We start from the raw sequence: 18238 nt of genomic DNA on the forward strand, positions 1-18238 counted from the left end.
TAATTGTTAAATTTAAGAGCAGCTGCCCAGGACTAAGCAAACATTTGAACCTACATCCACACTCAGCACGATAGAGTCTCCTCACCTTATCAACTGGTAAACATTTCATATGAAATACATGCTTGCGATCCAGGGATCCTTCCTAACTGAATGTTAGTCTCAAATTCAGGATAGAGTTAAAGAAATATGGATTTACTTTTTAGCATAGATTATAATATCATCGTTCCTATCACCTATCTCCTCCCACTTACGACTGTATGACTGTAACTTTGTTGCTGATATCCTTAAGATTTATATTGACTGTTTCCCTATGACTATCATTAAGTGTTGTACCTTATGATTCTTGACTAATGTATCTTTTCTTTTATGTACATCAAGAGCATATGCACCAAGACAAATTCCTTGTGTGTCCAATCACACTTGGCCAGTAAAGAATTCTGTTCTGTTCTGTTCTGTTCTGTTCTGTTCTGTTCTATTCTATTCTATTCTGTTCTGTTCTGTTCTGTTCTGTTCTGTTCTGTTCTGTTCTGTTCTGTTCTGTTCTGTTCTGTTCTGTTCTGTTCTGTTCTATTCTATTCTATTCTATTCTATATATTCTGCCATTTCACTCAGCTTTCTTCTGTGTTTAAATGTAGTTCTCATAGTGACTGGAGGGAGAGTGGATTACATCCTATTGTAATTCCTGACAGTTAGAAGAATTAATCAGTGGAACGACTTGCCTCCAGAAATTGCAAATGCTCCAACACTGGAAGTTTTTAAGAAGATGTTGGATCACCATTTGTCTGAAGTGGTGTAGGGTTTCCTGCCTAAACAGGGAATTGGATTAGAAGACCTCCAAGGTCCCTTCCAACTCAGTTATTCTATTCTATTCTAAAGGAGATCAACCACAAAACACAATGTGCTTCTTCACACATAATGGCTTAGGACCTGGATACTTACGGGACTGCCTGCTGCCACCAGCAGCCTCTCACCGGCCAGTACGCTCTCATAGAGAGGGGCTCCTCAGGGTGTCGTCGGCCAAACAGTGTCGGCTGGCGGCCCCCAGGGGCAGAGCCTTCTCTGTGGGGGCACCTGCTATCTGGAATGAGCTCCCCCTGGAGATACGGAGGATCCCGGATCTACGCACCTTCCGCCGCGCCCTCAAGACCTTTCTATTTCAACAGGCTGGCCTGGCCTAACTTTTTCCTTTTTTAAATTGTAAATTTTAAATTTGTCTTAACCATTGGGGGTGTTTTTAATTTGTCCCGGGCCAAATTATTTAATGTGGTTTTATACTGTTTTTAAATTTTGTAATCTATGTGTTTTATTTTTTGGCTGTTCACCACCCTGAGTCCTTCGGGAGTAGGGCGGTATACAAATCTAATAAAATCAAATCAAATCAAATCAAATTCAAAGTATTTGGCTTTGAATGAAATCATTAGTTTTTCAAAAGATTTACTATTGGTGAAGACTAGATCTTGAGTCTCCTTTTTGCAATGTTCCTCCCCCAATGAGGAAGACTGCTCTCATTTTATCCTATGCAACTGTCTGCCTCTCTCAAGTTCTCAAGCTCATATTGGTGAGGAAGAAAAAACAAGATTCTGTCTCAGAGGCCCCTTGCTCTTCAATTCTATTGCTGTCTGGTGAATCTTAGGTTTTAGTGAAAAACAAAGTGAACCCAAGCCTAAGTCTTTCCTCCTCTTTATTACATCAGTGGTGTGATAAATGCCACACCCCACTGTCTGTGCTATGTGCTGCATCATTATTATGATTATGCAATCAGCAGAATTCTAGCTTCCTGTTTTTAAATATTTTTTTAAAGAATTCCTGTGTTTCATGGAAACATGTTTTCAAGTCACTATCACTGACAGTGATCACAAGAGTGTTTCTGAACAGACAGAAGTTTAAAAGAAGAGTAGGTAACATGATGTGAACAAAATTTAGCGTACTCTTTCACAAGTATTTTGTAATGTTGGAAGTTGTGATTGTTAAACTGCCAGTAGTTGAAAAAGGGCTATTCCAGGGCTAAAACTACCAGGGCTCATTCTTATTTAATTAGCAGTTCCTAGATAAAAATACACCTTTGGTTTGCTAAGAAATTGTTTGATCAAATGCTTTACTTTTGAAACCTAATTATACAAAATAGCCTATGTTTCATTTATTTAAGAAAGGTTCTGCTTCTGAAAATAAAAGAAACGAGAAAGGATATCTTTTGCATTTTTGAAAAAGAAAATATGCTGAAAGTAATACAGGTAATACTTTTCTAATGCATTCCTCCGCAACTCTGTATTTGTAAAGGAAAAGTGAAAAATGAAGGAAAAATGGGAAATGTGTTTTGATCCAAATAACCTCAATATAATGTACATTTGAGAAAAAGAATCCTATCCTCACATAGATGCAAATGACTGATAGTTCTGATAGTTAATTCAATGAAAATGTCAATACAATGCAACACAGCTATGAAGGTGAATTCCATACTATGAGTCATTAGGAAAGGGATCCAAAACGAAACCAACATTGTAATGTCTTTCTAAATATACTTTATGGATACATTTAAGATATTGGACAAACCTCAATTGCTTCTTCTCAAAAAATTAATATACTGGAAAAGGCTGTACATAAAATGAAGTTTAGAGTTGCAGGTTGTTTTTTCATTTTGAAAAAAAAATAACGGTAGAGATGGTAGAGATTTTGAAAACTATGCATGTCATGAAGAATGTGAATAGCGAATCCTTTCCCTCTCTCATAATATAAATTGGATTTAACCTAAATTTATTCAATGAAGATGAACGATAGAAGATTCTGGAGAGTTTAAAGCAGTCTTTCTTAATCTTTTTACCCTGTTGGAAACCTTGAAATAACTTTCAGGTCTCAGAGAACCCCTGCATAAAAATGTTTTAAAATATGAAAATTCACAGTACAATTCACTTCTGGTCCATACAATCCATGTTTTCAACAAAGGGCCTTGACTCCAGCTGTGCAGGAATCCAAATTAGGGCACTTACAACCGAATGCTTTTTAGTCTACATCAGTGAAAATGCAGTTTCTAAATCACAGGGAATCATTGTTCCATTTTACTCTGTTCAGGTATTTTATTTAATTCTGATTATCACATTTGAAGAAAGATTCAGATCATCTTGAACAGGTTTGGAGAAGGGCAACACGAATAATTAAAGGACTGAAAACTAAGTGATAGGGAAAGAAGCCAAAGATGGTATGAATGGTTAGCTAAGACTGAAGGAAATAATCCTTTACAAATGTCTGAAGAGCTGTCACCAAAAAGAAGGTCAAGAGTTAAACCTTATCATTCTAGAAGACAGTTTACTGAATTCAATTTTCAGAAAGGCAGATCTTGCCTGAATGCTTGGGAAAATGTAAGTGAAACCAATTGTTAAGGGAAATACTAAGCACCGCTTCATTGGATAAGCAGCATTCAAATGAAGTTACTTAGCATCTGACAAGGATGATTTACCACCCCAAGTTGTGCTGGAGATTACAAGGAAATCTGGAATTGGTGGCTGGAGTTGTTAGGATCTGATAGAACAAAACAAGCTCAGATTAAATCTTATCATGTTGCTCTTTGTCAATAAATATCTGGATAATACAGAGATATCTGTCTTGGTAGTTAATCTTCACAGAATTGGGCTTCCTTTTCAAGAAGTGTTGGAGTTCCTCCTGGAGGAACTCCAGTTATGACCCTATTTGGATCAGATGCTCCCAAGATAGTTAACCTTCATCCTGATCACTGGACTGCACTTTGGGTGAATCTGCCTTTGCAGGTGATACAAAATGCAGCATCTAGACTGCTAGTAGGAGCACTCATTGCAGGATCTCACCAATTTTAAGGCACTACCTGCCAATAGCTATTTGGACTGAATTCGTTTTTAACATTTGATATTTATTTTAATTGATATGTTTTAAATTATGGGCCAAATTCTATTTAATTAGTTTTAAATAATTATTTTAACTTTTGTACAAATGTTTTTATTTTGGCTGTTCACCGCCCTGAGTCCGAAAGGAGAAGGGCTGTATACAAATTTAATAAATAAATAAATAAATAAATAAATAAATAAATAAATAAATAAATAAATAAATAAATAAATTCAAACACTTGGTTTTCAGAACCATATTCCACCTCTGCCCTTCTAGCACAAATATCTAGTGACGCCTTGTTCAGGCTGAATGGCACAGAAAGCATGGGCTAGATGCCAGGCATTTTCATTTTTGCCTTAGTAACTACAAAATTCCCTGTGAAGCACTTTCTGCTTGTATATGAATCCAGCAACTATGCAGACAGAACTGATCCTTACCATTTTCTTTTCAGATGGATCAACAGTGTTGGGTGCAAGGTAACACCTATATTACATTCACATATTACAGTAAGATGAAGAAATCACTCTACCAACCATAGATATCATCCTTTGGCCATCCAAAATGAGGTGGAGAAGAAATTTTCCAATTCTTACTGTCACTTTGCTATGTGCACAAATTACATGTATAAAACACGCCTCTTCTGGATCTCATTACAAGATATATTTCTTCTGAATTTCATTTAGATAGAAGAAGAAAACAGAGGCTGAGTATGCTGAATGCAAGTTTAAAATGTCTTCTTCATGATAAATGGCCAAGCAAAATCAGTGTCCTCCATGCAACTTTATAGCCTGAAGTCAATCAAAAGCTTTTATAAATCGAGTGTATCTTCAGTGTTTTCTCATTGTCAATACTTACTTAGCTGTTTGTTCATAAATATATTCCTCAGGACCCACAGAACTACTGCGAAATTTCTGAAAGGTGAAGAAATAATATATATATCAAGAATAGTTGAGCAGAAAGTCATGACTAACTTAAGTTCTACTGATTTCCACTTGACTGGATCCAATCCAATAGATCTAAAGACAAAATCTTTTCTAAAACATTCATATGAGGTACAAAATATCAATATAACTTTAAAAGAGGCAAGAAGTGTAGTTTTAGAAACACCTGTATTCAAGATTGTTTGAATCTCAAAAATACTTTGAATATTTTTTTAAAAAACTCTTAAATGGACTATTGCAATTCACTCTACATGGGTCTGCCCTTGAAGAGCCTTCAGAAGTTATGTCTCATATGGAATATGGCAGCACATCCAATTATGTGCACTTCTTGATCAGCGTATGTTACACCTTTTCTCCTTGAGCTGCATTGCGATTCAATTTATACTGCTGGCTGTAATATGCACTTCATTGCATGAGACCAAATTGTTTGAGGGACAGCCTCCATCTGTTTATGTCTACCCATTCTATTAGGCCTGGCAAAAAAGGCATGCTCCAGGTTTCATTTGCCAAGAAATGTTATCTGGCAGAACCAGGAACAGAGCATGTTTTATAAAAGCACCTTCCCTTCAGAATATCATTTCCCCTGAGAGAAAAATCTGGACCTGAGCTCATCACATGCTTGTGTTCCATCACTATAGTTTTCCAGGTAGTGGATAAATAATTTCTATCAAATCCTTTATATCTGGCTCCCAATGTATTCTCCCTTTAGAAGCTTTTTTGCAAGAGTTTATATGGCCTATTTCAATCTTAGCATTTGGTTCCATAATTACTGTGCAAGTCCCATAATAATGGAACATTTCATTGTTTATACTTTGAATAAATGTCCCAAAAGAAAAAAAAATCAAAAGGGAAGTATTCTAACAATGTAATATCTCTGTTATTGCACACAAGAATCTCCCAAAACATATTCAGATCTATGTACAAAAGAGATTCTTACTACACTAAATCTCAACTATTTAAAAAAAAGTGTACAATCCAGTGGTGGGTTGCTCCTGGTTTAGTCCGGTTGTTGCGAACTGGTAGTAATGGTGGCAGGAGGCTCCGCCCACCCACCCCCACCCGACATCATCACTGACAATCTGTGCATGCACAGAAGCATGGTCCCATTGCGAACCGGTAATAAAGGTAAGTGGAACCCCCCCCGGTACAATCTATATTTCATTAAGCCTTCAAGGACAAATACAAAGCAGCATACAAAATTCAAAACAGTCTAAATTTTAAAAAATTAAAATGATATGTTCAAACTCTAAGAGAATCAAAATTCAAATATATTAAGGTAATAGATTAGAAAATGTAATAGAACAAAATTATTTCTCTGTATGTCATTTGAAAGGATAAGAAAATTAGCTATCAACTCTGAAGCGAGCCTGGAGTTATTACTTGGAATGCTGACATTAGCATCGGTTGCAGAGATAATCCTACAAACCTATAACAGCATTGAAAGACTCTCTAGCTAGTCATCTTCTGCCTTTGGAGAAGGACACTTGGAATACATCCTCCAAAGATGGAATTTATCCCACTTGGTAACTCAGGAATACCCATTACCCAAAGCCATTGTTTTAGAGTTTATTTCTCAGTTATGCCTAAATCACTGACTTATTGGGGTGATAAAGTGAATGAACTGCCCTGACTTCCATTGAGAAAAATAAAAAACATGTCAACAATGAATGAACCTCACACCTTCTGCTCCCACATTGCCCAAAATAATAGACATACCTCTGTTCCTCCATCTTTAAAGGTATCACTGTAAGTACTGTCTGGAGTGCTGCGTTGATCGTCTTTCATATAGGTTGAATGGGGTGTGATGCTGGGCACTTCATAATGCGGATGCTCAAATATGACCCCCCGATGTTCTTCATTTTCTCCCCTGGCATAATGCACCGAAGGAGTCATGTAAACTGGGGTATATTCCTCTGCTTTCACCACCATCACTCCGGTCACAGAAATGGAGGATGGGCTTCCTGATACATTTGAACTGAACTGCTCCCTTTTGGAAGTGTCCAGCTGCTCTTGGTTCACGGAGAGATTTACTGGCACCGTTTTCAAAACCTGCACTCTGTTTTCACCATTGCTGCTCAAGTTACTTTGCGTTTCACTGGTGGAAAGACAGTTTCTGAGGGGAAAAAATACAGCGAGTAAAAGCAAATTTTGAGAGGTGGCAAATAGATTAAATACAAGCAAATAAAAAATCAAATCATTTATTTAATGAAATGTTATTAGCATGGGTGTTGATATCTATGCTGAACTAGAACAGGGAACCCTACATTTGAATTTGCCTTGAGTCATGAAATTCACTAGTAACCTTGGGCTAGGTGGAAGGAGAGAATTATGAATGTGTAAATTTGACTTCCTTCAAAGAAAAGTAGACTATAAACAACACTCCAGGCTGCTGTCGTGATGTTTATAATGCTTTGGATTAATATTGCAAACAATCCTGGAACATATTTATGAAGGGCAGTATAGAAATAACAATAAGTCATCTGAAGTATCATGAATGTAACAGTTGCACTGTTTGTGTAGCTTGCTCATTGTCTATCACTACACCATGGAATGCTGCTGTTGCTTCAGCTGTTCAAGCAGGAAACCCTATACCATTTTAGACAAATGGCTATTCAATCTCTTTTTTAAAACCTCCAGTATTTACAATACTTAATCTATTATCTTCTATAATCCCAACACTTCCAGTCTTATTTTTTAAAAAACTTGGCTAATTTTATCTTTATCTTTAGATAAAATATCCCATCACACATACTGTATACACAGAAAGAGAGAGAGACAGATTTAGAGATATATTGTACCTTTTGTCCTGGTCTTCTTGATTATCGCTCACTTTGTTAACAGGCAATAATCTTCTATCTCTTGGAACCTGAAATATCAGGACATTTTGAATGTTATATTTATTTAAAGGATATTAAGGGCTCCTTAACAATAGTGGTGGAACTATTAGGATTGATGACCAGATCTAAAACTTCAGACCAGTTTTACTTGGTCTTTGGTAGTCTGTGGATCACATGAAAGCAGACTACAGTTTCAAGGGCAGATTGCAACTAGTTCTAAAATATATCCCTTGGTTAATTAATTTATTTATTTCCAGGACTTATCGGTGTGTATCTCATATAATGACTCCAAGTGGCTCACAACAATTCGTAAAAAACATAGTTTAAAAAATACTCTTGCCCTTTAGGTGTCAGATCAATTATCCTCATATCAACCTCTTGGGTTGAGCCTGGAAATGCAACTGGAGCCAGATTTATTTAAATGCAACAGATTTACCTGCTGTACAAAACCCATTTTCAGCATCTTATTCCCTACCTTATAATAGTCATATAATAATCCCAGAGCAGCAGCACTGTCCTCGTCTCCGTTGATGCTCATCATAGCTTTAGTAGCTGCTGTTAAGGGGTTTTCCAGATAAGACTTCCAAGCTTCATCTTCACTTGTGTAAGCTCTTCTGGTATTAAAGGGAGCATCACTTGGCACAATAGTCACAAGCCGGTTTTTACTGTGGTTTAAAAACACAAAAAAGCATGCTATCATATCCGAAATACCTTTCTTTACCAATAGCTCATTTTAATCCTAAACAGGATGGCAAGGGACAAACTAATCTAATAATTTAAAAAAATTTCGATGCAACAATTAAAAACAATAATTGATATGCTCTGTTATCCCACTGAAAAACAGATGCAAAAAATGAACAAAACTGATCTTCTCTGTATTCCATAACTGGAAACACTGACAAGGTTCTTTATGGAACCAATATTGAAGATTTTCCAATGTGTATATTTCATTATAGTTTTGTGTAGAAATTCCTCTTCACAACTTAATACTGCATTTTCAACAAGAACCATTTTGTATAATAATGACTAGGGCAGTATTGCCAACCCAACATCCTCCAGATATCACAGTCTGCAACATTTGTCATAATGATAGTGAAGATGAGATGGGCAAAAACTGGACTACAGCATTGGATTAGAATCAGAAAAGTTGGGACCTGGTTTCTATTTTGCTAGAACTATCTTAGAGCAGAATAGCAGACTGGAGATTACAATCTCTCTTGTCAAAACAAAATTTTGTACTTGGCTTTTAGGCAAGTCAAAGCCTCTCAGAATTATTTCATACAGTGATATCAAGTGAAAAATTAGGGCAACAACATGCTTATTCCTTGAAGGAAGGATGAAGTATAAGAAAGCATGTGCTTTCTTTCATGTAATTATTTTGGTCACTTGTAATAGGGAAGAACCTCTTAGGTTAAGAAATCACTGGAAATCATGGGAAAAAATCAAAGACTCTGACTATAGAAGTAGTCCATAATATATTAAAAAAATCCATAAAGGGCAGCTTATAAAAAGAGCTGGATTCATATTTTAAATTGTTTGTAGAAGATCCCAATAAATAATAATAATTCAACTTATGTACTACATGGCCAAAATATTAATTAGTACATAATTCAACTTATGTACTATATTGACTCAAATATTAAGATTTTAAAAACAGAATATTCCTTTAAACTATTTATTTTGCTTGTTATCCTCCCACTTTCCAAGCAAGATTCAATATTTGTTACATACAACTAAGGTACTATGATGACTGACAGAGTCGTCCAGCTGTCCCAGCCAAAAAATTCATTTTACTAATCAAAATACAGAACTCCCATAACTCTGGAAGTCAAGTAAAATGTAGTTTACTAATTCTAATTATTGACTAAGTTTGGTCATATATTCCATTGCAACATCAGACTTTAAAAATTAAAAAAGTAAGTATTGAAATTATGCAAAATTAACCATAGAGTTTTTTCAAATGTGGCCACGGAGAGTTCTGTGTTTGATATTGACTTTTGAAAAACGTTGCCCAGTGGGTCCATTTCAAAGGCAGCATCTTCCTCCAATCTACTCGCTGGCCAGTGCCATAAGCTTGTTAAAGATGCATCCCAATTATACAGTAGCAATGTGCCAGAGGCCCCATTTTTATTCCCCACGATGCCCCCAAAATGCCAGTGCTCCTAAAAATTAACATAGCAGCTCCTCCCTCAATGCTTAGTTTAGAAGTCTGGGTTTTTTTAAGGGAAGTGGGATCTATGAGATGTCAGAAGTCGAGTCCTAACAGTTGCCCAAACATGTTGAGTTACTGACACAAGACATGGAAAAGTGTTGAGAAATATCAGGCTACGTCAAGAAGTCAGAACATGTAGGTAGGCAGGGAATCAATTACACAATAACTTTACCATTATCAAATGCTAGTAGTTAAAATATTTTAACGAGCAGCTGATACATACTGTATTAGCTCAGTCCTTTTAATTAGGTATATCTTGAGATAAACTGTCCATACTGAATTAGCATGCAGTTTTAAAATGTTTTAATTTCTTTATTCAACCCACTGCTTGACAAATTATCAGAAGCTAAGGATAACTAAACCTAAGCACATCCTTAGGCATATAAGAAATTGCCCTGACACCAGAATCTAATTTATTGTTTATGAAACCTACTAATATGGTTAACTGTGGTAAGCAGTTTAACTCACCAGCTACTGGATTCTTTTAACAGAAGATGCCAAATATTGAACATGTGTGCTTAAAATCAGAAAAGTTCAATCTTTTTGAGCCATGAATTGTCTTTTAATCACTGAATAAAGTGCCATGAATTTTCTTACAAAATACTAGGAGTGGCATAAAAGCTAAATTAAATTTACATCAAATTAAGATGGTTAAAACAATTATTTCCCATCAATTTAATAAATTTCTCCAATGTCCTAATCATTATTATTTGGTGTTAAGTTTTGAAGGAGCTCTAGGTATTTACCTAAATTTCAAGGACAAATTCTACACACGTATTTTTCCATGCAAACCTTTTTATATCTCTGACATAAAAACCCATTATGGACTTCCAGCACTTAAAAAATATCAAACAGATGACATTAATATTGGTGATTCAAAAGAGTTCTGTTCCATGTTTAAATATCTTCTGACCAGGGACAAATCGGTTAAAAAAAGGAAATTAAACCAAATATCACTTTTTGTATTAGAACACCACAAATATCTGTTTTCACAGGAAAATAATCCAAGTGTATGAGGAATGTACTCAATGCAGCCCCCAAATGTCTAAAATCAAAGACCTGCTTTCTCACCAGTTGAGCCAGGAAACATTAAAAGTCTAACATAGATTTTAAAAAGCAAATTCCCCAACAAAACCAGGAAAAAAGAGCCCCAAAGAAATCTTGATGTCACCCATATTTTTGCCAAAGCTCCATTAATTCATTACCCAAAGGTGCTTTTTCAGAAGGCAACTGGGCTGTCTTTGTTTTTCCTTGAAGACGTTTCTCTTCTCATCCAAGAAACTTCCTCAGTTCTGAAGAAGCTTCATGGATAAGAAGCGAAATGTCTTCAAGGAAAACAAAGAAAGTCCAGTTGCCTTCTGAAAAAGCACCTTTGGGACAACCATGACCTGGATGACTGAGAATCTCCATAGACATTAATCCACTACTTTTACCATCTTTTCTCACCCTCCCCCCAAATGTTAAGGGTGACCTAGAGCAGGGGTCCCCAACCCCCGATCTGTGGACCAGCACCGGGCCGCAGCATGCCAGAAAATGGGCTACACAAACAAGTGAAGCCCCATCCGTGTGATGCAGGCAGCATGTGAAACCACATACCCCTCCGGTCCACAAAAAAACCTTTCTCCACCGAACCAATCCCTGGTGCCCAAAAGATTGGGAGCTGCTGCTGGCCTAGAACCACCGAAAAATACTACATTCCTGATTTACATCAGTTACAAAGATTATACAGCTCAATTTGGGGTTGTCGGGAGAGGGATGTTGCTATATTTTGTATTGCAAGAAACACACTATTGCATAGCAGCTTCCTGTAGAAAGAGCTTCTTGCATTTGTTTGGATATTTTCCCCTATCATTCCTGCATTATACCAAATATTAAAGTGCCACTCTGGATTATTTGAAAGGAAAATTCATTGCTGCTTATCTGAAGACTTGGCTGAAATAATTTTATAGGTGCCATTTTCAAAGAATGAATGGCAGAAGGAATATGAGGGAGGAAGATAAAGCCTGGGAAGAGTAGATAAAAATGTGTGGGAGAACCTAATGATTATATTATAAATGGAACTCTTGAACTGTAAGTTTCAATTTCTCTGCCAACTGCAGAAAATGTTATTTATCTTCTCTTTCGCCTTCCAGCAGTTTGCTTACTCTATAGTGTGTGTGGAGGGGGGGGGAGGAGGGGGGAATCTTCATCTAGTTATCTTGATGTGGCTAACCTCAACCTAACCCTGACCTTCCCCTAAGGCAAGGCTTCACTGGCTTTGATGAAGCAAGCTAATTGAGAATGACCCAGAAGGTAGATGCAATCTATACATTAAGCAACCTTGAAGCAGTCAAAGTCAGATGCAGCACAAAAGACAGGAGTAATTTCTTGGGGGCAAAATTTGTGAGATATCTGCAGAGGGACCAAGAGCAGAAGGAATCCAAGAATGGTGCAGAAGAGGATTGGTGAGCCAGGATTTTATTCCTGAAATTCTGTACCGTACACACATACGCACAAACCTCTCCTTGGCTTTGATTGAGGTTCATTATTAATTGTTTAAAAAATTACTGAACTTCATTGAAGCCTTAAAGAGACTGGTGCCAATTCCAGAGGTTCTCTTCCACTTCGCTGCAATCCACTCCCTTTCATAGGAAACTAGTAGTCACTCAAGCAAACTTATTTAGATTTGTAGCTGAGAATTCTGGAGTTGTCATTCCCATACATCTGGGAGGTGCCAGCTAGGAAAGGCTACATTTAATGTTTCAAGAAAGAATGAGTCAATAGGAGGATTTTAGCTTTGAAGTTGGGGTCATGCATGCATCTACTCAGTTGCATTCTTACAAGTTTAGAGTAGCAAATCACCCACCACAGGGCTGTTTGTTTTTCACCTGACAAATAAACAAATACTGTCCTGAGAAAAGAAATTGAGCTCATTTCAAAGAAAGGCCACCCTTCAGATTTCTCAACAGGGAAATTTCTATTTAAACCAAATAATATGTAGAGCTTTATTTTGGAATAATTCCATGGTTTTCCAAAGGCAGACTTGTAATGCAGGAGTCTCTCTCTCTCCCCCCCCCCCCCTCCCTCTCTCTCTCTCACTCACTCACACACACACACAGCATTGACTTGTCTCCATAAAACAAGATCTCTCTTGTCTTTGTACCGGAAAGTATGTATCAACACTATGAAGTCAAGAAAGTAGAAGATGATAAGCCAACAAAATAATAGCTGCTCCAGTACCTTAAAGTTGATACACAAGAATAGCTCTGCTCTGCACCTCACTAACCACCCTAGGAATTATGTTCAGTTTTAGCTAAACATAATCTGTAAATAAATATAAATGCTGTCTGTCCACCATCTCTCTAAGATTATCTGCTGTCTTTTAAGGCAAAGGATGTTACCCCAATAGTAAGTTGGATTCAGTTCCCAGTCAAATCAGCTTTTGTATGTGAAGGAGGAGGGGTATCTTTAAAAAAAAAACAATTATTAACTTGTTTTTGCATTTGGCAATCCATCTTAAATTAGCTTTGCCTGGAGAAGATCCCCTCCATCTCCACGGTATACAAATGAATGGGTTACATACAATTGTAATGATACATGGAATAATCTTGGGAAATAGGAACAACTTCAGCCAGAGCAACGATTAGATAATGGGGAACTTAGCCAGCAGACGGATTTATTGCTAATCTACAAATTTATAAAAAAGTAGAGCTAGTTCTTCTGGGTGTGCTTCCTTTCTGGACTATCACACAAGGCTAGCATCAGTTTAGGGTATGACAATCCCTCAACAACAGTGGTTGTAAGAGAAATCATGTGGCATGGTGGTTACGTTTATGAGCTGAGAAGGTTTGCTAGATCAGGGGTCTCCAACCATGGCAATTTTAAGCCTGGCGGACTTCAATTCCCAGAATTCTGGGAATTGAAGTCCACCAGGCTTAAAGTTGCCAAGGTTGGAGACCCCTGTGCTAGATGATCTCAGGCCAGTCATTTTCAACCTATCCAATCTCACAGACTTGTGGGGAAAAATAGGAGAAAGGACACCATCTATGCCTCCTTAAGCTTCTGAAGGAAACAAGGGACCTATGTTTAATAAATACCTTAAAACATCCACATTAAAAATAGTCTGCTTAATAATTTATGTTGGGACACACCATTGTATTCTTATATTTCAGTGCAAAATGTTTTATGCCATGGACTGACTTCAATATGCATGATTCAATAAGTATAAACATGATTGATAGAAAACAGTATAAAACTTTTTAAAAAGCCTTTTCTTCTTTATTGAAATATGTTTTATAGCAGGGATGAATAACGATTTGTGATACAAGGAGTACAGGCGTGGTGGGTGACGGAGGAACACCATGGAGTTGATGGTGCTGAATTTTCCAAGGGCTTTTTTTAAGCTTAGGGTAAGATATAATACAAAAGAGATGTGTGAAGTCTAGCAGCGACTTAATGCACCCATCTTCATTGTTAAACCAAAATAAATAATCATTATCAGTAAAAAAAAAAAAATATGATTTTTGCTGTTAGTTTTCAGTAATTTGGAAGAAGGACGCTTCAGGTGCTACAAAATTAGGTGTGAACACCTCATGCAGTGTGCAGGTTGCTCAGTCCTGATTCATAGTATCATTATTTTATCTCAATCAGACTGTGTGAAGCACTGAAAGATCTAGATGTGCCAGGCATCTGCATTCTAAGACATCGTTTCCCTTTTACACTGAGTTGTGAATCATTTAATTGATGAATGTAAGACCTTTTTGGGTATCCTCTTTTATACACAGACATGCAGCGACTGTATAGGACACTAATTTAAGGAGACAGGCATATCACACGATGGATGAAACCAGGCACTTATATTTTAAAAAATTGTCTTTAGGGCCAACTTCTGATTTCTTTTTAATTATGCATGTTAAACTTATTTTTACATTATAATATTTAAGTTTTCTTGCCTGAAAGCTATGGAAAGCCAAAACCTCTCATGCCGAGTCTGAAAAATTGCCAGAAGTCAGGTGACAATTTCCCAAGCTTCCTTATCGGCAGGGTAATCCTCAAAAAATTTTAACCACCATTGTCATGGTCTGCATTAAGGAAATCAAACAATGCACCAAATTATGCAGTGACTCTCTGTTTCCAAGGATGGGCAAATTCTGTTGGTCCAAAGGGTCCATTAAGTTTGAGTTGGGGGTTGCTTTCAAAAGATAAGCATGGTTATAGACTTTCAGCAGTTCTAAGATGTAAAATAGTGTTGTAAGCATTGGCAAGAATCCATCTTGCTCCTTAATCTCGTCTATTCTCCCATTTTTTTTAAAAAAACAACATCCTAAATGTTTTAACCCAACTATTTGATCTGTGGGACCACAAAGGCAATGGTGTCAGGTTGCATGCAATCAGTGCATCATACTGTGTCCACCCAAGCTCAATTCTTATCTCATTCTAACTTAGAAGCAAGAGAGATCTCATTTCCCCCTCCTCTTTTCTGAAGAGGGTGAGCGTGATCAGAATGATATCTGCCTCTTGCCATTATTCTTTAAGAATCCTCTGGGCTCCCCAGAAGGTCAAGCTGGGAAATGAGCTTGATAAGCAACTGGGGGCTTTTTTTCCCTTTTCTTTTAGTGATAGGAACTACAGTTATTTCGATTTTTAAAAAAGGAATAACTTGGCAGAAAGACTCCTGGGCACCAAGGAGAATACTAAAAGGGCTGCAGAAAACATGATGGAGATTAGATTAAGGAAATCATGAAACAGAGGAAGAAAAGATTAAATTAGAAGCCAAATCAGGCAGCTACATTTTTGTTGCTTGTAATAGGTCGGACATCCTCAGGAATTTAATAGCACCATAACATAGGGAAGTTTTATTGACTTGAATGGCATCTAAGTTAGGGTGAACATTCTTTTAATTATGTTTCTATTCGGTGAATCACGTAAGATAGAAAATTTTAAGCATCTTTTCATAACTTCTTTATTATTTTAAGTCCTAGTAACTACTTTGAGATATAGCCAATATAGTATTTCTATTTACTTGTAGTATAGATAACTCCTTCCTCCCTCCCTCCCTCCCTCCCTCCCTTCCTTCCTTCCTTCCTTCCTTCCTTCCTTCCCTCCCTCTTCCTGTTCCTCTTCTTCTTTTCCTTTTGGAGGAGGGATCCTGAGATCAAAGCACCTCATTTTCAAGTCAGCTCATGTCTGTAACTGGGAGTTGTATATTATAAAATAGTCCTAGCATGGAGTAGAAGAAGAATAGCATAAAAAGCAGGAGTGAAATTAACTTACCTTCCCTACCAGTTCGCCAATGTGTGCGCGCACCATCGTCTGCACATGCACAAAACCTTCTGTGCATGCGCAGAGGCTTAAAATGTCACAAAAAATGACATCATGATGTCTATGCAGGTGGGCGAAGCCTCCCGCAGCCGCCGCTACCGGTTCGCCCAAGCTGGATAGAACCGGCTGGATTTCACCCCTGATAAAAAGTCTGCAAAAATGCAAAAATAGGTTCTCTCTTCATCCTGCACAGGACAGAATTTTGCAGACAAGATTTAGTTCAACATTTCAAATGTTATACTCTCTTTTATACTCTCTTTTAAAATAAAAATAAAAATAAAAAAGGGCAAAAATGTCTTTCAGTAATTCATATTTGCTGATTCAATGGACTTGTAAAATTTGTTATTGAACTGCACTTCAAACACCAAAGGAAATAAATCTCTGCCTTAAGCAACTTATTAACTCACTTTCTATAGGCAACAGAAAAGAGAGAGAGAGAGAGAGATGAAAAGGGAAAAGTAGAAACATTTATTTATAAATTTTCAATCCCAGTTTTTAATCCATTTTAACAAATCCACAGTGAGATAACTATTTATATCAAGTCCTTGCATTTGGGCTTAACACACAAGCCTCAGCACAACAAAATCATTTCTGAATAATCATGGACAGAATTGCAGTGCCAGTTTCATGTATCAAGTGCGCAATAGGGACAAATACTCCCATAATTCCCTGCAAGGATAATTATTGTCAGTCTCTTCCTGATGCTTTTCTCTCAAAGTAAAAGGACACAAAAAGTCAACACGTGGGAAATGTACAAACATTTTTTTAATCGTCTTAGTTTAATTATGTCAACTTAATTTGGCACAATGATGCTTGTTTATTATGAATGGGAAACTGGATTAGCCAGTTTGCTGAAGTACACATGGTTAATATTTTGAAATGGATTGTATTTTGGTGGCTCCCTGTTGTATATATTCCCACTAAATATTTTCTGACTTATTTCTTTGTGATATACATATTTATTAAAACATGCGCACAAGCCTGAGACCACTGTACTGTACACGCCTCTTAATTTTCCATGCATAAAGTTTAGTGTACATGGAGAAATCATCCAAAATGTAACAAAGAGTCCCTAGGGCTAGGCTGTCATGATCTGGAGAAGAAACTTGGTTTCCCCGAAGCTATTTTGATTATATCTGCTTGATTGGAGACCTTCTCTCTGAAACTTGTCTCGCCTGAATTCCTTTTACAAATTTTGAGATCTAAACCTGGCTCCAACAAATGAGCTAATATCCTGTTTAAATGAAAGGGCTTCTACTTTTAGGGCATTTCCAGACCTAAAAGGTCTTAAGGTGCCGTTCCTATTTACTAACTATATAAATGCCTGGAGTTGTGTGAGTTGCTAGGAATGTGGAGAGGTTTCCTTTATCGTGTATTTTACGATATTTGTGTGCCGCTTTTTAATCAGAATACTTATGAGAAATCCAATATATTATTTATTTATTTATTTATTTATTTATTTATTTATTTATTTATTTATTTATTTATTTATTTATTTATTTATTGGTTCAATTTATATTCCGCCCTTCTCCGGAGACTCAGGGTGGCTTACAATGCGTTAAGCAATAGCCTTCATACTTTTGTATATACCTGCTTAGTAGGGCTTTCGGGGGCCCCTAAGCAGTGTTCTATTTTATACAAAGTCAGCTTATTGCCCCCACAATCCGGGTCCTCATTTTACCTACCTCGAAAGGATGGAAGGCTGAGTCAACCTTATAATGAATATAGTTTCAAAATAATAGATTTAAAAAGGCAATGGACTCTTCCTTGGAATCAAACATTAGATGGGTGCATTAAAACTAGACGGTTTATTATTCTGGCCTCCTGAAATGTAGCAATAAGGGAAGTAAATTAGAAATACAACCTAACTGGAATTATTTTCACTTGCCCAACCCCCAAAATTCAACTGTATTTCTCTCTCTCTCTCCATTATTTACTGATGTCTAATTATGGTTTTAAAGGCACCAGCAGGCTTTTTCATTTAAAACTGGAAATCCTGTCCCTGTCATCTTGGGTCCCTATCGATTTCATACCATTGCTGACTCACTAAAAGATTACCATAAGATTACCATAAGTGCAACTACTGACTCCCAAAA

The 18238-nt window shown here is 36.9% G+C and overlaps 1 protein-coding gene across 1 annotated transcript in view; it reads right to left on the minus strand.

Annotated features, from left to right (window-relative positions):
• Window positions 1-8330, minus strand: part of GRHL2 (grainyhead like transcription factor 2) — a 62534-nt gene extending 54204 nt beyond the window's left edge. The window contains exons 1-4 of the mRNA XM_070940980.1: window positions 8106-8330; window positions 7592-7659; window positions 6510-6906; window positions 4708-4763 (exon numbers count right to left, since the gene is read on the minus strand). Of these exons, the coding sequence (XP_070797081.1) occupies window positions 4708-4763; window positions 6510-6906; window positions 7592-7659; window positions 8106-8330 (746 nt within the window). The remainder of the gene's footprint in view (window positions 1-4707; window positions 4764-6509; window positions 6907-7591; window positions 7660-8105) is intronic.
• Window positions 8331-18238: the final 9908 nt, after the last annotated feature.

This window comes from Pituophis catenifer, unplaced genomic scaffold, assembly GCF_029215685.1.
Source record: "Pituophis catenifer annectens isolate HBS135680 unplaced genomic scaffold, rPitCat1.0.hap2 SCAF_3, whole genome shotgun sequence".
Classification (NCBI taxonomy): Eukaryota; Metazoa; Chordata; class Lepidosauria; order Squamata; family Colubridae; genus Pituophis; species Pituophis catenifer.